The 22,780-nt window shown below is 39.7% G+C and overlaps 1 protein-coding gene across 1 annotated transcript; it reads right to left on the minus strand.

Moving 5' to 3' along the window:
• Positions 1-290: 290 nt before the first annotated feature.
• LOC127351962 (lutropin-choriogonadotropic hormone receptor-like) lies at positions 291-11,368 on the minus strand. The gene is given in 12 exon segments (XM_051380007.1): positions 291-1,110; positions 1,113-2,130; positions 2,699-2,752; positions 2,924-3,112; positions 4,349-4,423; positions 4,849-4,917; positions 5,108-5,185; positions 5,456-5,530; positions 6,625-6,699; positions 6,959-7,033; positions 10,621-10,692; positions 10,964-11,368. Coding segments are annotated over 12 exon segments (2,028 nt in total). The 5' UTR covers positions 11,134-11,368; the 3' UTR covers positions 291-1,032.
• Positions 11,369-22,780: the final 11,412 nt, after the last annotated feature.

Consider the following 22,780-nt stretch of genomic DNA (forward strand, 5'->3'; position numbering starts at 1 on the left):
GTACAGTTTCAGAAAGAGGTTAATAGTCAACCATAGCGAATACAAGCTCATCTCTGGAAAACTGGTTTATTTAGGACAAGTCAGCAGCGCATTAGTTTCGAAGATGGTGCTGAGTTGTGGTTTTACTCATAGCAGTCTAGGTGAAAACGCTTGTTTAAGTATGTTCTAGTAAGTAAATACGGGTTTTGTATGAGAATCTCTTTTCTGGTATGTTAGCTTGCATCGATAGCGCAAGCTGCTAAATGAGGAAACCAATTTAAAATAATGGTTAGCATAACAAATTGACCACACATTTTTTCTCCCTTTTATTCAAATGCCTTCTTATGAAAATCCAGAACATTTTAAAAAGCAGATGTATTTATTGTAGACCAGGCCCCATTTGTGTCTTTGAGGTTGCTCTGGCATATCTGCAGTCTTCCAAGTCTCCCAGTCCAAATGTCTCCTGAGTACAACCCAGTACATGGCACTAAAATACATATTTGAAGAGCTTAAACAAAGACTTCCATTTTATCACATTTATCTCATTATATTCAAACTCAAAATCTCAACCTTTAGAAGGACAGAGCAATAAATAATTTCTACTTATTGATACTACTTAAATAAAACTAAATATCTCTTCTAGTACCCACATCTTTACAAATGCTGTTTAATGTATCTTGATCTTAACAAATGAACACCAATGCTTTAAAATAGCTTTGTAAATAAACTGGCCTGCTCCATCCATCTGCTGCTTTGAACCGCCATACCTGTGCAGAAATGCAAGCTGCAGCACCTGTTGTCTTCAATTTGAGGTCTCTTGGTCCTGACATGAAATTCTCGTTTTGTAAAGTAACCTAGATCAAATTTGATCTGATGCCTGTCATGAACGAGATTGACAATCTCTTCACCCTGACCTAAATTTTTAGAGGAATGCTACATTTTTATTACAGCAGATACTGCCTTTAAGTTCAGAATAAAATTCTCTGTGCTGATGGTCATGTGGTTCCCTTGTTTAGAAAGCAACCTTTCATCTTAATGTGATAGGCATAGAAGCTAAGTGAGTGAGGTTTTCTGGTGGGCATTTTCTGAGTAGAATTCAGGTGTGAAGCCAGAGTCTGTGACCTGTAGAAGTCAGTGTTTGCCTGGCAGCAGCCACAGCCGCAGCGCCTCAGTAGCAGGCACACGTCCTTTCTGAAAGCCCGTGTGAAGAGGGTGTACAAGAAAGGGTTGCAGAGGGAGTTGATGGGATAAAAAAGGATAAGCAGGATTTTTGAGTGAGACACAGTAATGAGGGGCATACACAGGGCTGCAGAGATGGCAAAGAAGGAGATTGGCGCCATGCACACAAAGTCTGTAAAAATGAGCACAGCCATGCGCTTGGCAATCTTGGTGTCTCCATGGCGGGTAGAGTGCTCTGGGTTGCGAACACTCCGATACATGCATATGTAACAGTAGCAGACCAACAGGAAAGCGACGACATTGAGAACGAGTACAGCCACCACGTAAACCTGAGAGCCCAGTGTGTCGATGTCCATGGGCAAACAGATGCTCACTTTGCTGTAACTACTGACCCCCACAAGAGGGAGCAGGGCAACCAGCAGAGAGAAGCCCCAGCCTGCCCCCATAATGGCTGCTACATGGTGCATCCGCAGCCTCTTGTTGACATGCATGGCATTGGTGATGGTATGCCAGCGTTCAAGGCTAATCACAGTCACTGTATATACTGACAGCTCACTGGCAAACACTGTCAAAAACCCTGCTATGCCACAGCCGGGTCCCGTCTGCCAGTCCGTGGCGTGGTTGTAGTACTCATGACGGGAGTAGTGGTCCATGAAGGCAATGAGCATCAGGTAGAGCCCCATGCAAAGGTCAGCGAAGGCCAGGTTACACATGAGAAATTTGGAGATGGTTAACTTATGGTGGCTAATTAGCAGGATGACCAGAACAGCCAGGTTACCGGTCACAGCGAAGACTGTAATGATCCAGGTGAGACAGCGCAGGAAGGGAAAACCCAGCAGGTCCTCACAAGGGTTAAAAGCGTCTGGCTTTGGTGTGCACTTGACGAAGGGGTTGTTAAGACAATCAAATCCCAGGTCTGGATACTCAAAGTTGATGTCATCAATCAAGTTCACGCCATCTCCAGCGGGATCTCTGAAGAATAAACAGATGTTAAGATTGCCATAAAAATCTGAAACGGATCCAGGAAAACTGCAAAAGGGACAGTAAGAAAATTATAGGGAGGAGGGGAGTCAGAAAAAGCAGAAGGTTGTGTATTTTTCTTTTTGCTTAAGGCAGGGGTACTCAAAATGTTTTTTTAGGGGTGGTAAATTTGTGATGAAAAGTCCCAGAGAAAGACTGTTTCAAAAGATCAAATATTTACATCGAAAAGATGGAGTTTGTGTTTGCCAACAATCACGTCTCTGTATAACAGGTTGTTTGTTTTTCTCATCAAAACCATCTGCGGGCTAATAGGATCAATATCAGTTCTGAGAAACAGAAAAAAGAGTTTGTTATTAGGGATTTAATGATCTGTCTCCAGTTTATTATTAAATATAATAAAGTTAAATGTGTCAAAATATGTTAAATGTGTCATGTAAATTGACAGGGACAGGTCCTGGTTCATAAAGAATGGCTGGAAATACAGGACACATCATTTTGTTATTTTAGTCCACCGCAATCATTTTTGTACAGTCCCTGAGTGGGAAGTGAAGTAACTTACATTTCAGTTTCGCTGAGATCGCATAACTTTGTGAAGTTCTTTAAGGCGCTTTCCCTTTTAAATTATAAAAAGAAAAGAGGGGAAAAGGTTAGACTGCACAAAATGTCAATAAATTCAGTCGCTAATTACAAAACAACTCATGATCTGTATTCATAGGACAGAGCTTTTGTTCTTTATGCAGATTTGAATGGATTTGTTACATCTCTGGCAGCAGTTGTCTGTTACCTTTGTTTCCGACGCCATGTGTGGAAGGCACAGCAGTGGCTGGGGTACGTGAGCTCAGCCTCCAGCAGCTCAGCCAGACTCACCAGTGGAGGGAGGGTCTTCAGAGCAAAGGCAGAGCTGGCTTTCAGAAACCTCACCTGCCTCAGCCCTTTAGGGGGGAGGGAACTCAGAGCTGTGGAGGAAACATCCCTGAAAACACACACGCAGGGAACACAGACATGTCAGTGAAGATTTGTGAAATGACTACCAATGTATAAAATACAGTGTTTTAATAAGGCGTTGAACCACCGCAAGCCACTAGAACAGGTTTCGGTCTATCTTAAATTTAGTTGGAGGGTTACAAAGTCAGTCTTTCCCACAAGAAGAGCCATCATTTGGTGTTTTGTTCATGGTGGCAAGAAATGCTGTTTAAGGCAAATCTGCTGAATCTCCCACAGGTGTTTATTCAGCCCCAGTGACTGCGGCAGCCAAGCCCCAATCTACACTGTTTTCATATTCATCAAGCCAATGGGTAAATCATGCTGTTTTTCTAAAGAGGTGCTCATTCACAACAAAAATGCTTCATCACAGCATAAACAGGTTGTAATTACTGGCATTTCACTAAAGATGTAATACATTTCATCCAAAACAGCAAACATTGAGAATCTACTTTGCTCCCTCATTTGATTGGATCCCTTGCAACCTGACATTCATCAAATCTAAAAATACCCAAAAGTACCACGCTGGACCCCGCATAAGCAAAAGAAAGACCTCTGGCATTTCCTGCGTGTCAGTGAATACTGCAGACATTAATTCATAGCCAAGATAAGAGGAAATTTCATATCTACAACACAGGGTTGCTTGCAATCAGAGACCTTGCAAGCTGTATGCACTGCAGACTGGGCTATTTGCTCACTAATCAGTATTCAGCAGTCCTGCCTGCCTTGTTGGTTGTTTACACAGACAGGCTGTCACCGCCCTAATGTTTATACAATAAAATGATAAACATTGTTATGAATATTAATCTTGCTTCACTGACCCAGTTCAAATATGGCCGCCTTAATGCTGTTGATTTAAACATCGGACGATATAAAATGTATGATTTTCCTCCTCTCGTATTTAACTTTGTCACAATCATTTACTTTGCTCCTCAGTAACTAAGTAAATTTACTCAAATACAATGTCTGGAGTACTTTTCTTGAGTATTTATTTTTCTGTGTCTCAACTCAACTACAATAGTTGAACTACGCTTTAAAACTCAAGCTTAGGGGTGTAGGTTTGTTATTCCTTTCACGTACTAGTAATTATGATCCACCATTATTCTGAAAATATTGATTTTAGCACTTTTCAATAAAGGATCCTTGACCACTGATTTTTAAATCAGAAAGTGTCACGACATTTACACTGGTTGTATTAGTTTCATTAAATTGAATTACTGTCACTTACAGAAAACTGGGACCTGTGGCTCCTTCAAAGGCATTTTCTTGGATTTCACTGAGATACCTGTTGTCTCTCAAAATCCTACAAAAGACAGAAAAAAAACAACTGTAACACAGTGACCTCCAGTGCAAACTGTAGTTCAGCAGTTAACATGGAATATGAAAGCAAATTTAAGATGACACATGAATGGCGAACAATGCCCCAAACCATTTTTCATCTACTTTTTGTTTTCTCTACTTGACACTGAGGAAGATGAGCATTATTTTTAGACTGCAGGGTGTCTGTACATATCTCGTCCCCATCAACATTCAGCAGTGCAGGGCAGAGCAATGGGGCATCCAATCTTTGTTTAGTCTTGCATAACGTTTGTTTACTGGTACACTCAGTTTTTATGGGAAAATGAAACCCTTAAGCCTGAACAACATACAGTATCGGCCTGTCATGGACATTATGTTGTTGTTAGCTTTGTATGGGGGAAAAAAATCTTGATTATGAAAAATGCTTACAGTGTGTTGAGCTTGGTTCCATTGAATGCATGAGATTTGATTTCTTTGAAGCCGTTTCTAACCAGGTTCCTGTCAAGGACACAATGTTATAAATTTTTGTTTGCTGTCAAAAGGACCTATCACCAAGGACAGAGAACTGAACATCCAATTACATAAGCATATTGAAACACATCGAAAAACATTCTTAACAAATGGTGAGACACTGTTGCTCCTAGCTCTGGTAATGCGGTAACAAAAAGAATTTGGCTCCTGTACTCACATGTCAACATACTCCTCTGTGATACCCTGGAAGGAATTGGCAGGAATAATGTCGATCCTCATGTTATCTGCCATTTCTCTGTACATGGTGGAGATAACATTTACTCTGTTTGGCTAAATTATCAGTTAGACAAAATGATGTACATTCATACAATAAAGATCAGTTTAATGAACTGTGACCCAGTGGGAGGATTTGCAGCAGGGTCGGTGGCATCGTGACATTGATAGATAAAAGTAAACAACTTGAGCTCCACTTGGAGTTATACCATGTAGAACATGCAGTTTTGCAACATGCATTACAGCGCTAATCCAGTTTAGAAACAGACTATTTTTAAAAGCGATTACTTACAGGATAATATTTGGTGCCAAGGAAGAGATAGTTGTGAAGTCTGGGAAGTGTATCACCCCTGTGTTAGAGATGCTCCTGTGAAGACGAGCATCAAAGACAGATGATTATAAGCAGATAAGAACAAATCTTCAAAGTTCCCACAAAATGTCAGACAGGTGCAGACTGTCTCAGTTGGTATGAGACATTTCAGGAACCTTTTCTGGGAAAAGATTCCAGGTTAAATGTGGTTTATCACATCATGTCACATTTAACTTGAAGCAATGAATGATAAATAAATAAAAATCTCTTCAGATTGGTATCTTTTGCATGGAACACAGACTTTACCAGAGTAGATATGCAGCCTCAACTTCTAGTTAACCACAAGACCCACGGTGGTTTGAAGGTGACAGCAGGATCTAGCCACAATAAAATTACTGTTTTCAAGAACAGGAATAGTCAAATTTCAAGCAGCAGAAGCTGAGATATCCCGACTTGTAGCCCCTATTACTATATATAACCTTCAAAACACTGGATACTGCAATTCTCATAATGCTCTCTTTCTGCCTGTTAAATGCTTTCATGTTTCAAACCCCACACCAGTCTGTATCGCAATTATTTGGTCAAATCTTTGATGTCTCAGGCCTAAGATGACATTGTTGGCTGGAGTGCTTCTTTAACCCGTTAACATCCAGTCCCCCACCCCACCCCCCGTTGATACAGTATCTTATTCAACACTGTCCCACTTACAGCCATAAACCAAAGTATTGGACAAATTTTGACCTGAAGTAGGCGCTAAATAAAAAAGTTAAAGGATTACCAAGATTATTCAAATTCATCCTCAGTGGAACATGAATGTGCCAAATTTAATTGCAGTCCATCCAACAGTTGTTAAAACTTTTCACTCAAAAACAAAAAAGTCAACTTAACACTAGAGTAAATAGTCAGTGGATCACCAGTCATTAGAATTCATCCTCTAGGGACCATCAATGTAGACCAAATTTGGATCAAATCCAAAACTCAACCTGACTTATTCGGCCTTGTTGGAAACTTTAGGACGTCCACTAAATCTAAAATAAAGGCATGTGAGTTGGAACATGCTTGGCTGCAAAGCATGAGACTGTAATGACCACCTGCTGGTTAGTGGGGGTTTATACAGGTGAATATTGATCCCGGAAAACAGAATGACTTACAGATATTCCAGCTTTGGCAGGTCAGTGAAGGCCCCTTTTTCAATAACCCTCAGACTGTTGATATTCTGCACTGAACTGCAGGAATAAAACATGCGGAAAAGTATCAGTAATTACAATAATGCTGTCAGTGGCTGTCAACAAACAAACAAAGCAAAGCCCAATCACACATCAGAAGCTCTGAAAGTCAAGGATTAAACACGCTGCTTTGTAATTGAGAGGCTAATCCCGTGAAACTTAAATGAAATGCAAAACACACAGCAGCTGTTCAAATGAATAATTGCTTTCATCGTGCAGTCTGAATTTGACGTGTGGTGGAAGGTAAAGTGTCACTTACATTTGAGCCAGGCTGTGGAGGGAAAGGAAGGCATGTCTCTGTATCTGTGTGATGCAGTCGCTCTGGGAAATCTCACTGTGGCACAAAGAAATGGCTCCACATCAGTCAACAGATTAACAAGAAGCCGAAACGTCCCACATCAAAGTAGCAAATGTGGAGTTTTAGCTAAACAAATATTAAGAGTGACACAGGTTATGGATTCTTTCCCTTGCTTACTTTTTAATGCACTTCTTTTAGAAATAGGACAGAGTTGATTGATATTGGGATACAATCCATGAGGGAAATATTAAAATACCACCAACAACAATTCATACTTCTAGGCCACAACGCACACATGCTTCACCTCATGTTTGGAAAAGCTCCAAACATACATCACAGATGCATCTGGGCCAAGAAGACTGAGTGAAGATGTTTAAAAAAGAGGACTAAACAAAGACCTTCAGAGGCAAACAAAGTCAACAAGACTTCTTGATTTGTCCTTGAAGACTTTTGTTTTCTGATGGAGGCATGGCTCGCTTCCCTTTCAGAGCCGCTCTCCATCTTCTATTTATTTTGCAATCATCATTTTAAGGCTCCCACTCTACTGTAATCAGCCAACACTTTCCTTAGGTCAACGTCACTCTGCTTCAATTTCAAACGAAGAAGCAATTTAATGGCTCCATCTGTGCAAGTTTTTTTTGATTGCATTACATATAGTGTCATAATTACTGCTCGCAGCTCGTAAAAAGCTTTTTCACGTGATCATCTTGATTAAGCTATGCTAGTTTCCATTTTGCGTCATCACTGACACACAGAGAGCTCCTCATGTCATTCTACCTTGACACAGATTTTATTGGCTAACTTGGCTGGAAAGATGAAGGATCACAACTTTACGACTTTAACCTCATTTTGAATACTTGAATGAATTTTATCACTCAAAACTATTTTGCGATAGGGGCAAAATTGGACATAATGAACCTATCACCTATCACAAGTACTGTAAGTATCTGAGATAAGACGTGTCCCTGAGGAGCAGAGAGAGCAAAGCCAGACACACTCAACACAAACCGGCTCGATTTAAAAAAATTATTTCACCACCACAGGCTAACAAATGTTATCTACTCATCAAACTGTTAGTGATATATTAATTAAATGGTGAAACCCATTCGGTGAAACAATTCAGACTAATGTTATGGCTTTAGGACTGAGTATTTAGTGGCTGTAAACACGATAAAGATGAGCTCTAATTATGTTTTTACTTGGGAGTCTGTTTTTAGTGCAATATATCACTCAGTTGTAATTGCATTTTGCTGAAATTTGTTATCCAGATTGCCATTTAGGCCAAAGAATAGTTGATTACATTTGGGCCGTGATATTTATGGTCTGGTATTTCTATCGTTAGACAATTTTTTACTCCCACATATTTCTGTGGTGTTTTCTTGTGCTATGAAAAGGTCCAACATCGGGGACTTTCAAGTCAAATGGTTTATGAAAGGCTCAAACTCTGAAGCCTATGTGTGGCCTTCACAGTTTCACAGCAGTGGGATATCTAAAGTTTCTTCTTTTAAATAGATTATGTTTAACAAAGAATATCCATGACTTTCTCCTGATTCATGGATACATTCACTTTTGTGCTGATTCTTAATGGAATAACTAGAATACATAAAAATCACATCTACATTTATTATTTTGTATGATTACTGAATGAGACAAATACCCAAAGGCTGCCAATACAGAATAAAGTGTTCTACTATAAGAAGAAAATTGCATTCATGTGTAATTCTAACCATTTCAACACACTGCAAGCCTTATCGCTCAATTCTGATTTATTGTTCAGATCTGTTTTTTTTGTTCAGCTGTTCACATTATTTTTTTAAATGTGGCCCATATTCATATAGCCACAAAAAAGCAATAACACGTCACAATGTCATACGCCACATGCTGCCGTACAGAAGCAAACACAGACGCCACTGAAGGCAACGTGCATGATTTCATTTATAAGTTGATGCGCAGTGGGAGCCAGAAAATTTGTGAGCAGATTACAACGAGGACGAGGATGAGGAGAAAGAGTGCTACATTTTTAATTATGGCTTTTTGTGGAGCAATGGCTGCTACTTGTGTACAGATGTGTGTGTGTGTGTGTGTGGTGTGGGTGTGGGTGTGGATTTGTAGTCAAAGCACACACAGACTGGTTACAATTCGACCCCTCAAGTGTCACCCCAAATACTTATGAGGTCCAACACCTCACTGTCTCTCCACTGACTACCTCCATTGCAGCTGAGTGGCTCCTGCCAGCCGGAAATGGGATGAATATTAATCTAGAGTGGCTGTTCATACTGTGGTTACAGTGTAATAAATCTGATCCGACTTGGACCGCATATGAAATTTGCCCAAATCAGAATTGGAAAAGATCAAATTGCATGTGATTTGTGCTGTTCACACTGTCGTGAAAAAAAACATACAAGTCACATATGAGCAGAAAGATCAGATTTGAGCCACCTGTCTGTTGCAGGGACGTGGAAGTAGCCCAAACCTGAGTATGAACAGTTTATATCAAAATTCATGTGACTTTTACATCATTTGAGATCCAAGTACATCCTTCAGGACCGTGACTTGTTCACACTGGAATCTGTTATGAGCCACATCTAAAGAAATGTGTGAACCAAACAACATAAATAAAGAAAAAATTAGAAATGGGCCATAAAATCAAAATTAAATGCTGAGGCTTGCAGTGTGGCCGTAGCCTGAGATAAAAAGTGACTGAGCTTAAAATCATTCACTGAATGTTTTCCTTAATCACAGCATAGGAAGTAAACACCAGAGGAAGACATCAAAGTGAAATGCAATTATGTGAGGAAATAATGAATAGTCATAAACAAATGCTCACCACTGTTGCTATTACTGTGCCTGGTCAAGATACGAGCATCTGGTAAATATCTGATGTAATAGTTGAGTCTTTATTAGTCACAGTTCATGCGGTCGTAACCGTACATTTTATTTCTGAGCCTGATTTCTGAAAATTATGTAGTTTTTTTTAATCTAGGCTGGATGCATACAACAGTAAAATATTTGATTCCTTTCAAAGGACATAAGATCTAAAAGACACTGAAAACCCTGGCAAAAACACTAAAAGTGTAATAGTACTATATATATAGTACGTACGGCATACTATACTACTATATTTGGATAAATTGTCTGATTCAAAAACGTTATATACATTAGTTTTGTTTTCTAATCGAAGTGGAGGTATACTGTAAATGCTCTGTACACACAGACCAACAGGTGGCGCTACATGGAGAGGATATTTTAACTGGAGGTTACTGGAGAGAAAATCTTTTTTCCTTTTCTTTTGTCCTTTACATTACATTTCCTTACAGTGGATTTGTTTGCAGCACCCAAAGAACACCATGTATTACTGATAATATTAGTGTAAATGTTTTTTTAACATGTGTAAGTCAACTGTATTTCAGTTTTCAAGTCACATTTCAAGACTGGCAACATCAAATGTGTTAATAAGTTAAAATGCATAATTTAGTCTACTGATCATTTAAAAACCTTTTGAACAAGTTTAAATATTTAGCTTTCTCCTTTGCTTGCATGTTCCATTAAAGCTGAGTTAATTAATTCACCTACAGTATATTTCTTCACTCAGCACAAACATATAAGGAAAACAAGGAGCTTACATTATTGTAATGTTGATCAGCTCCTTGAAGGCATGAGTGGGGACTTCTTTCAAGGGCAGATGAGTGAGCCATCTGTAAGATTCATAGATAACGTTGTTAACTCCACATTAAGTATGAGTAAAAGAAAACAGAAACAAATCTCTTCAGGTTATTTATCAAAATTGCATTAAAAAGTAAAAACCAGAAGACTTTACAGGAATATTAGAGTGACAATAAGGAAAATACTAAAAAATATTCTAAGTTAGTGAAGCCAGAAGCAAGAAAAAAAAAGTCCATAAAATGAGTACCATCGGTTTCAGACTGGACTACTACCGACTCTGTGCTAGAAAGTTGTGTTACTTACAGTCGAGGCACGGATGCTGCTGCTGCCCGGGAGGCCAGCTGAGTGTCTCTGCTGCACTGGAAGGTGTCGGCGGTGCAGCGGCAGATGGCCGGACAGGTATAAGCCCAGCAGGAGCGCACATTCAGGACACCGGACAGCGCGACCAGGAGCCAGACCGCCCGGGGAGCCATGCGTGACACCGGGGCCACTCACTACGGGGTTAAAATAAATAAATAAACAAAGACAAAACTCTGCTGAATCTCCTGAAAGTTGAAAATAATAAAAAAACTCTAGAAAATGCCAGGCCAAAGCTCAATAATGTTACGCTCTTTGTTTTTTTTCTCCACCTGCGCTCTCAATGAGTTTCAGGATCTACTGCTGCCTACAGGTTCTGTAGTAATTGTGACTATGCTGCCCACACGGAAGACCCAACAAAGTGAAACACAGGCGGAATTTTCTTTGACAGCTGAGCTGCAGAGATGTGACGTTCAGTGGGTGGAGACCAAGGAGCTCTGTCAAATACTGGTGATGTGGTGAAATCAGGCTGTCACTCATTTTTGTGTTTTATCAATGTACAATTAACTCTTTTTTTTTTGCATTTACAGGGTACAAATTTGTCTAAAAGCTTATTTGCATATTAAATTATTTTAATAATAATAATAATACATTTTATTTAAAGGCGCCTCTTCTTAATATGAATCAAAAATATTATCAATATTTTGTTCCCACATAACAATTAATTCCCAAATTCAATTGTTAAAAAGCCAAAACAGTAGATTTGCAAAACTTATGTTGACTTCATATATATTTATGATGTGTTCTTATACCATTCAAGGCATCCATTGGTTTCTAATAAGGTTTGGAAATCTATGTTTAAGTAGCCTCTCAACAATAGACATTTGAAAACAGGGACGTTCGAAAATAATGTGTGCTTTCTGTGACACTGTTCGTTAGCATTATGAGTTCCAACCCAACCTGCAAAAGAAGCAGTGTAACAGAATAGGGTTTACATTGTTGTGTAGCTTGTGTCCATGGACAGCCTGACATAACATAAAAAAGGACCAACTGAAAGCTGCATGACGCATGTTGAACAAAGAATCCACCTAGTTTTTCTAGTTTAATTGCTGGGCTGACGGTGGGTTTCCTCCACTGCAAAAAGTGCAGCAGTGAATATATGGAAACTAATGGTACAACCAAGTCTTTCTGCAGTGAGTAACAGGCGCCACAGCCCCTTTTAACTGCATCCACGGATGAAGACGAAGCTCCTGCCGGATTCTTCTGTTTGTTGTTCCAGTGGAAAACCCTCTTCACAGAGTGGTCTGCAAACCTTGTGGAAATGAGAGTTGACAAAAAACCGCTTAATACAAATTCGGCACAGACTCTTTGTTGTACAAAAAAACACTTGCTTTTACACCTTACATCACAAGAGACAACACAACAACAGGCCGAGGACCCATTTACAACAGCTTGAATAAAACGAAAAGCTTTGTGTCACCACCATCCTTAGCTGAATCACCTCTGCTGTCAATGACCCTGACTCCATTTACGGCTTTCTCATCCCGCTCCTCCACCCTGCCACTGTGACCCATGTCAACAGAACAGCAAAATGTTCTTCTCACTGCTGCTGTATAACAACCACACACACACACACACACACACACACACACACATGCTCAGTTCCCTGGAGAGGTTACTGCCCAGTAGCCTACTGTTTACCAAGACTCTCACATTCCCTGCCATCCTCTCAGTTGAGCACAGTGTCAAGTTCCACTATGTTTAACCCTGTGGAAGAAAAAGAACAAACAACACTGACAGGGAGAGAGCAAAAGAGACTAATTTATGCAAGTGCACCAGAAAAAGCCCACGTCTTCATGTGAACCACCACGCTGTGCATCAAATCACACCTAGAAGGTCACGCACAGCAGGGAGACACTTTCAAGAAAAAGCATACAGACACATTTTCAAAATTAGAGTTACATCACATTAAAATTTCATAATTGCTTGACAGACTTTAAAAAATAAGTGGTTACACCTATTCTCGAGTCGATTGTTAGATTAATGCCGCTTTTCAACCATTAGTTGTGCTTTAGTAGCCAGCCCTTTTCCAGCTTTATTGGATTTATCGGCATGGCTGGAACAGCTGGTGCAGAAACTCCTCTTTGGATGGTACTCTGTTAAATTGCAGTTTATTCTAATTATGTGAGAATGGTGGTGGGGGTGTAACACGGCCGCTGTTTCAAAGAAAGGGGAGCACATTTCTAAAATCTGTAATAATATGTTAAGACTCTGTGTACATGTTTATTCATTATTCAGTATGTTAATTGTGTCACATACTACTAAACAACTTCCAACTTTTTAAAATTCTATTAATACATACACTGATCACCAGGGTGCCCATGTGGTCATAATGTTATGTATCCCTGTATGCAACAAACTGCATGCACTGTGTGTTCTGACACCTTTTTATAAGAACCAGCATTTACTTTTTCAGCAGTTTGAGCTACAGTAGCTCGTCTGTTGGATCGGACCACACGGGCCAGCCTTCACTCTCCACATGCATCATTGAGCCTTGGCCGCCCATGAACCTGTCACTGGTTCACTGCTTTTCCTTCCTTGGAACACTTTTGATAGGTACTGACCACTGCAGACCAGGAACACACCACAAGAGCTGCAGTTTTGGAGATGCTCTGACCCAGTCGTCTAGCCATCACAATTTGGCCCCATGTCAAAGTCACTCAAATCCTCACACTGCCCATTTTTCCTGCTTCTAATACATCAACTTTGAGGACAAAATGTTCACTTGCTGCCTAATATATCCCGCCCACTGACAGGAGCCATGATAACAAGATAATCAGTGTTATTCACATCACCTGTCAGTACTCATAATTTTACGGCTGATTGGAGTCTATGTATAGATATATATTTATAATGCCTTTAAAAATAGGGTAACCACACTAATATCACCTTTACATTTCATGAACAAAATTTGAACAGTAAAAGTTCTTGTTGAGATTCATTTTTAGGCAAACAAATTAAGAATGTGAATAAAATGCATTATAGGGCCAGTACAAGCTTGTCTTCAGGAGCTGCGGCTTGTCAGATATCAACATGTATCTACCTGTACCTATTAAACTGCTCATTTTAGTGCAGTTTCCTTTAGTTGGCTCAGATTACTCTGTCCTAACAAGCCAAACTACAGTGCACCTGAAGAGGACTGAGGTCATGTTTACACCACACTTTTTTCCCCCTCTGCTTTGGCCTTGCTATTTGTGGACAGCATACAGAAAAAAAACATCTGAAAATGGTGTAGAGGATGTAAACTTCTGACAGTTATAATAAGATACAAGGTGGACTGAATCATCTTTTTAGTACCACAGGGGCAGAGGAGAACAGTGTCACTCAGACCTGTGTGGATGTGGCATAACAGACTGTAGGTGTGATCGCACCCCACGCTGTCACCTTCACCTGCTTTGTCACTGTATGTTGTTAGAGGTTCCTTTTTTAGGCACAAGGTTCTTCTTACCTCTGGGTGGGAGGCTGTTGACCTGTCAGCATCCTGCTGGTTATCAGAGCACAAGGAGAGTGCGAGGAACACAACACAACACAACACGAAATGACATGACACAGTATGACACCAAGCAATGTAACGCAGTTCAACACAATCTAGCATGAAACAATAGAAAACTAAACAACACAAACCAACAAAAAGAAAGATGAAACAACCCATGATAACATGAAAGTACACAAAAGGAGCACAAACATCAGTAAAACCCATCAGGGCAGTCAGAACTGGTCTGCAGTGAAAGTGGTGGAAGCAGCAATTGGTGTCAAATGCTGTTTACTTGCTATTTCCACATAAAGTGACATTTTCAGAGAGCGAGTTCAAGAGCGAACACACATCAGTGTGGCATTTGAGGTAATTGGAAACAGGGCCACTGAGTGTGTTCTGAGAGACCTATTGTTTTATTCTTCACTGTAGATGCAGCTCAGCAACGAATAACGACTTTTTTCCATCACTGTCAAACGGAATGGTTACTTCTTTAAAACTGAATATAAGATTTCCAAACAACCCCCAGCCTGCTATTGGTCAGATCAAACCAGTATTACATTAGGAGGCCTTAAACAAACTGTTTTAATTAGTCATGTAAATTCTACTAATTTAAATTGACCAGAAATGAAGCATATCGTTAGTTCATGCAGGGCTCAGAAGTAGCATTGGCTCATTCATGGCTATGTGGCTGTCCAGTTGTATTCATGCAGGTGAACAGTGCAGCCATTATAACCTGACACTCCTCACTGTCACCCTGCTGATACGCTTGTGCAAATGCCATTTTCTGTTGCAGCTCCCTCCTCTGCCCAAACCTCATCCTTATGTGCTAAGCTTCTTGTTAATTTGCAATTGTTAATTTTATCTAACAGTTATGTTCATGTATGTTTATTAGTGGAGGGATTAGCTCTCTTGACAGAATCCTCTTTGAGGGCTCACTCAAACAGTTGAGCCTTTCCTGCCAAATCTTGCCGTATAACATTTAGCTATTAATGGTCATTTCCCTGACGTGTGCCTGACTGGAATTATTGCTTTTTGGCAAAATTAGGCAAGAGTTCACTGAGTTTTAGTAAACCTCGGCTCAAAGTCAAATGAATGAGCTCATAATTAAATGTTAACCTACTAGAAGGAGTTATGAGACAGTCTCAGTTTAATACTGATGCCTCTATGACCTGTAAGCACAGTTGTGCTTCTGCCACTAGGTTGTATTCCCCTTGAAATCAATGAAACGAGGCAATGGAAACACTACTGCTTTTCTCACAGGGGTTGAAAGAAAAAACAAAAAATGAATGTTCCTTGTTGCTGCTTTAAACTCTAATTGAACTCAGTGTAAACTGGAGGATTTACTGCAGCTCACTGTACAGCATGCACATTCCTATAAAGGCTTTGTACTCTGAAATGTGTTTAATTGATGTCTGGTTCAAACCACAAGGTTCGAGACATGCTCATATTCCGTTGGTCATTTAGCTTCAGGACTGAGTCAGCATGAGCTGGACAGAGACACAAGGTTACATATTCTGTATATACTTTCGTAAATGTGTGTGTACTCCTCCTCCTCAGAGCCTATGGCATTTTCTGCTGGTGACACTCATTTCCTGATCCTCAAAATTAAGCCAAAAAATATTTCTTTCTCCTACCTTGAATAACTAAACACTTGCTTACTGAGCTTACATTGCTTGCTGATTATGTTGTCATTTCTGAGATCTTCTTCTGTACCTTATGTAGTTTATGTTACTTCACAGTGAGCAATCAAGAATGTATTTGTGCTTTGATTCATAAATCCCCCTATTTTTAATAGTAATAAAGAACAAAGCGATGACTGAGGAAGAGCTAGAAGGGCCAGAGTGATTTTTTTTTTTGGCTTCAATAAAATCAAGGCTCTACACTCAAGGGCACCACAGGAATCTCATATCATGAACGAAGGAAGTGACGGCCAAGGAGACTGAAAGACAACCAACACACACACACACACACACACACGCACGCACACACACACACACGCACACGCACACGCACACACACACACACACACACACACACACACACTGTACACTTACGCAGAGGATTTCTACTTGCTAATCTATTTATTTAATCCAAACTGTTCATAAGGGGTTTGCATGTGAGCGTAGTGGATCCTGGATACTTCCACTTCAGCAGGTTATAATCATTTCCATATGCCCTCTAATCATTCTCCCTCACTCCCACTCATAAGACATTTTGCAAAATGAGCACCATGAGGATGGCATGTTAATGAACGTGGGGTAAACAAGCAACCAACAAACAGGGGAGTCATTATTATGAATTATTAGGCGGAATTTATGCAGTCTCTTTTATTAATGGCATATAACCTTGAAGCTGTCCGCTCTCTCTCAATTCCCACTTACACACACAAATACATATACATACACACACACACACACACACACACACACACACGATTTGTAGACGGGGCAATGCTCCTGACAGCTTATCGGGGCAGGAATTCACTAGTCCTTGGACATCCGAAATGCATCACAGAGTTATCACATTAAGAGAGTTAACCCCTTCGCAACCCGGCAGGACGTGAGTCATGTTCACTGTAAAGTCACAATGAAGAGTGTTTGAGCAATAGCAGGGTTCTTCATGGCTGCACGAACCAAAAAAGTTTGCTATAGAAAGGTACTAACATGCCATGATCTTTTCTACTATGTTGAATGAACTTCCAGTATCTATGGCTCGGTAGAAGTAGCTGTAGTTCTTCAGTTTGATCAACAGGTGTCAGAGAGCACTCCTCTTTTTCTATATCTGGGATTGAGCTCGGGATTCCAACTGTGTAAAACCAGCTGGTCTTTGATCTCTCATTCATTCTGATCCAGAGCTAAAGAATAATCAGTGTTGTGAAAATGGGACACGGGCCTGGTTACAGCTGCTGCGGACGCTAGTGAGCTTAAATTATGTTGTCCAGAGAGCTACAGACGTGGTACAGAAATCTTTTTGTTTATCAGACCTGGTTGTGTGAGGAGTTTGGAGCTACGAGTGAGCACAAAATATTTGATTAAAACTTTGGTTATATGTTACAGTAAGGTCTGGTGTGAATACAAATTCTACAACAAAAAATACAAACAAAAGTTTTTGGAGAAAAAGGATACTTTAGTGGTAATTATTTGTTTTTATGTGGCCCACATGAACATAATATGAACATATTATTGGTACAAATAAAAGAAGAAATCAATATTTTTATGTCAATTACCTACCCACACATAGTTTTGGAATGGAAGAATCCAATTTTTCGTGTTTTTAAAAATCTTTTAAATGAGATAATTAGCACCAATTAGCAATCAGTGATAATTACAGTACTTGTTTAACATTGTTGAATGCTTGCAGGATGTCTTAAGACTCATTTATACAAGTAGAGTATAAATGTTGAACTATTTTGTTTGTCTTAATGTTCATACACAAAGACTTGAATACAAGTGTCCTCAATGTTTCAGTTTTATCTGAATGCTAATACACTCACACAAGTGGCCAGACTGCTCTGTCCTGAGTGGTCTAAACGGCAAGCACACTGCTACAAAAAGGAAAAAGATCTTAGGAAACTGTGCAATCATTTAAAAGGTTTTTTTCTAAATGTCTCAACATTATCTCCAGCTCAGTAGCTAAAATATGTTTACAACAGGCAGAGCCGCTCACAACTTCCACCCTTCATGCAATTCCAGCAGATTTTTTGGCCTCCACCATCATCAAAGCATCCCTTTCAGTGCCAGCTGGACTGCAACAGCAGTGGTGGCGTTGGCTGAGTGTGTGTGAGGGTGTGTTAGAGAGTGGGAGACTTGGACTAAGGCCCAGCCCTTGGCATATTTGTGTTTATAAACACATCTTCACACACCTTTTTCTCTGGATTCTGTGACGTTTATCCAGAAGAAGAAGGAGTTGTAGTCCACTGAGGACAGTCCTCAATGAAGGACAGATATGTCTGCTGCTGGGCGGGTCTGCAGGCTGATCCACTTGTATCTCTAAAACACTCCTAAATACTCATTTTCTACAGGACATCTGAGGACGGCACTTTCTGTACCTGCCAGGCACAATCTGAGCTCTGCTAGATGCTGGATGTTTAGTACCTTAGATTTATTAGCAGAAAGGAATGCTCTGCTTTTACCATTCTTACACTGCAGACATTGCAATCTACTCTCTATTTTTATTTGTCAAAAATACAATAGGCTGGGATTTCTGACTTTACACCAGCCAAAAGGTGATGAGAGAGACTCATGGTTGGATGGAGATTACACTTACATCTGTTCCATTCAGTGCCTCTCAGATAGCCTTATATACAGTGCTATCTTTGTCCACTATATAAATAATGTGGGTGCCGTTTGAACCTGATTAGCCCATAAAGCAGGAATCTACTGCATCTTCTGAGTATAAGAAGTGCCTGTGCAGCTTTCAGTGGACAGCTGGTGTCGCCCATCAAGACACAGAAGCAGCTGGGATTCCTGGTGGCAACCAAATATGCTAATTAAAAATTAAAAATTTGAAAAGATCCAATTTTAATGAGATGTGAATCATTATACAACATTTAATAATCCCAGGGAAAACATTAAGACACCAAATTACAATTTGGACAGCGGAGTGATCAGTTTATTGTTGGTTTCGGTTAAAGGTTAATTACTGTTTGTCTGGCTGCAATAAAGCATATCACAGTGTTATGTAATTTGTCATATGTCATCCATGTTAACTGAGTAATATAAAAATATGTCAAATATTTCTGGTTAAAATGTTATTGTCACACGTTATCATATGTTTCCCTTATTATACATTGGTTAACATATTTGTTTTTGCACACTTGATTGGATTTGGATGACAAATGGATCACATCTTACATGAACTAGTTAAACTAGTACATTTATAATTTAACCTATTATTCATTAGTGACCGATTATCTCTCTTCTACATTCCTGTGAGGGGATCCATGATAGAGACCTGACATTTGGCACAATAAGACATTAGCAGTAGCCTCATTATTCAAGATTTATGACCTGAATCAGCCACACTGTTGTGCTATGATTAAAGGGTTTGCTAAAGAGGCCACGGCCTCCATTCTGTAAACGGATCTCAGCACAGTTATGTACACTGAATATTTTTAATGATGTTTTACATCAGTGAGAAGCCAGAGGGACTGTTGAAAGGATGAGCTTTTACAAATAGCGGTGGAGATCCTGCACACAGGTGTTTTCGGGCTGATTAGACCTGCAGGTTTAAGTTGGGTGGAACTCCATGTGACCAGACTCCATGTAATATTAAGAATAATGAAGATGAGGGCACCGGGAAGTTAAAGCGTTGTACATGAACTACGAAGTCCCCCGTTTGGGTCTGGCTTTTTGTTGCATGTTATTCCCCATCCCCCCCCATTTCCTGTCATCTCTCTATTGTGGACTTGGTAATGAAGTCATCAAAATGTCCCCAGAACACATCACAACACATCTATCTAGTTCACACAGTCCTGATAGGAGTCAAACACCTCTGTAGTAGATAGAGGGCTTTAAGAAAAAAATTCTCTCTGGAATCGGGGAAAAAAAATCATAATTCATAAAATCTTAGATAAACGGGACTGAAGCACAAAACAACTGCTTATTAATAAATAGTAAATAAGTAGTTTCTGGACATGCGGATCATTAAGCAGATCGTTTTAATCTACTTAAGAACAGACTGCTAAATTCAAACTTACCTTTATTAATCCCTGTGGGGAAATTCATTTTCTGCATTTTACACAGCTTAGTTACTTGGAGCAGTGGGCAGTCACCACGTGGAGGGTACCAACTCCAGATCTGAGCCAGGCTTAGATCAAGGGCACTGCAACCGAACATACATGTTTTGACGGAGGGGGGAAGTGGAGCACCTGGACGATAGCCACACAAACACTGGGAGAACATACAAATTCCACAGATGCAGATTCGAATCCAGGACCTTCTTGCTGTGAGCAGACTAACGCTAACCACCACTTATCAACTGCATACTGATTGCTTTCTTAATGAATGATTTCTCATTATCTGAATCATGTGATATAACCAATAACCAACCATTAGTATGTGGTTATGTATTTAATAGTCACTCACTCAAGTAAAGACAAGAGCTTAAATTAGAAAAATAATTGTTGTGCAAAAACCAAAATCATAGGCAGGCTATTTGTAATTTTAGAAGGAACAACACAAGGCCTAAGGCCATTGGAAGATATAAAGGGCTGGATAGAAACCAGAGGATCTGCAACCTTGTGTGGGAGTTGAGTATTAATTTTGTTCGAATGTATGCATAATGAACTATAGAGAAACATCACCACACCAAAGTATTATTAAAACGTGATGCAAAGATGTCCTTTCTTTGTTTAAGTTACATTTATTACACTACTCCTTTTGTTATTACTATATATTGTGTTTATGCTCTGTACCATGCGATCATGCTTATGAGTTGCAAATAAATGAAATGAAATGTAAAAGTAATGCATCATACTGACATAACGGAGCATTTTAGAGGTATTTTGTCAGAGTGAAGTCGTTGTGGTCACGAATTTTGAAGACAGTGGAAAAGTGAATCAGTCTGCATGAAAAAATCACTTAAACCATTAAATATTTTAAATGAACACCAGTGTGATTATTGGATGTGTTAACTTTTACAAGCTGAGTTACCCAAAAAAAAGTCCTGTCTTTTAAGCTTTTGGTTTTATTCATCAATGAACATACCAGGTGTGCCAGCTGGTTGCTCAGGTGCATCAATGATGTCACAGACCTGTTTGTAAGATTGAACGTGGACACATATCCAGTAGCACTTTGTCACCAATGACATTTTGACATACAGTAAGAAAAGCACAGGTGTGAATAATAAAATGAATGATGACTGAATTGTATTTAGATGCTTCTTGGTATTGTGCATGCTGATTCACTGTCTCACCGTCATGGCTAATTGGGACACATTGCATTGTTGATGTTATTAGTAACACTCGTTCTTTTTTCACTATAACAACTCAACATGTCTGGTTTGACAAAGGCCTGTGCTCTCAGTTCTTTCCTGCTTCCAGTGTTAGGGGTGCTAAATCACTCCCCTGACCACAGAGATGAAGAAGTATTGATATGATATTGACCTTCTCATCTGATTCCTGGTAGAAAAACCAAACAAACTTATTCCTGCAATGTGCTTTCCCTTACAGAGTGGTCAGTTTCTAACAGACATAGCAGTTAATAGTTTTTCAGAAACTATTATTATGTGTTGATTTGTTCCTTACGTGTTCCTTGGTGTCTACTCAGTACGTAATGGTGAAGCAACAGAAAAGACAATGCGACTAAAATATTTGCAAACGCAACCACTGCAAAAGTTCGACTTTGCATCAAAGGACTGTGATGAAAAAAAGGTAATGATGTCAAACCATAAACAGCATGTGCTTCAATACGAGCCACACAATGCCCTCAGACATACAGAAGCCTTTAACACAAAGAAGTCCATTCAACCAGCTGTCACTGAATAAACTTGTAATTGCCTGGCACAAAGAACGAGAGTGAACCACCTTCACTTTAAGCACCCTAATCTTGTTCTATTTATTCTCAGATGCTGTTGGATTTTGTCCTCTGCTGTGTTGAACATGAAGTTTACATGAATTGTGCAGATAAATGAGGGACGGGTTATTTTGCTGATTTTTTAAGGATCTCAAGTGATAAAAGGCAACGTGAATGGCTTTAATGATCATTGTGCACACTGTTTTCTGGGAGGGTTTTAAAAGCAGGACCATTCTAGCCGATGATCAATGCCACCAATTTACTGTCTGTCTTGCATCAGACACCACATTTATTCACTTGTCTTATTGTCATTCTTTTGTCTTTAAATTTGATCAATTTAGACAGGTTTTTTCTTAACTCATCTAAAGCCTGTGATACATGTTCTGAATAGCCACGTTTGCCAAAAATATTACAAATTATGAGCAGTGTTTTTTTTCTCCGTCATGCTGCTCTTATGGAAGAGTGCCACATTGATGTGTCATCCCTAAACCCCGTATAAGCCAGATGCAGAATTAGCGGCCTGCTGTGTCTCCTTATTTTCTGTTGCTTGTTGTCACTGTGCAAAAACATCGTTGACAAATATATTTGAATCTAATCCATCAATGAAACACATACACAAACATATTTATGTCATCTAAGAGACACAGTTCAGCGACCTGCAGAATTGGTTACATGGTCGTCTTGTCTTGTTTCTCTCAGACGTGCTGCAGCAGGATGCTCAAATGGCTGCAGCCACACAGCTGGGCCTGCTGGTGGTCAGCTATAGTTAAGTGG

This window comes from Dicentrarchus labrax, unplaced genomic scaffold (assembly GCF_905237075.1).
Source record: "Dicentrarchus labrax unplaced genomic scaffold, dlabrax2021, whole genome shotgun sequence".
Lineage (NCBI taxonomy): Eukaryota > Metazoa > Chordata > Actinopteri > Moronidae > Dicentrarchus > Dicentrarchus labrax.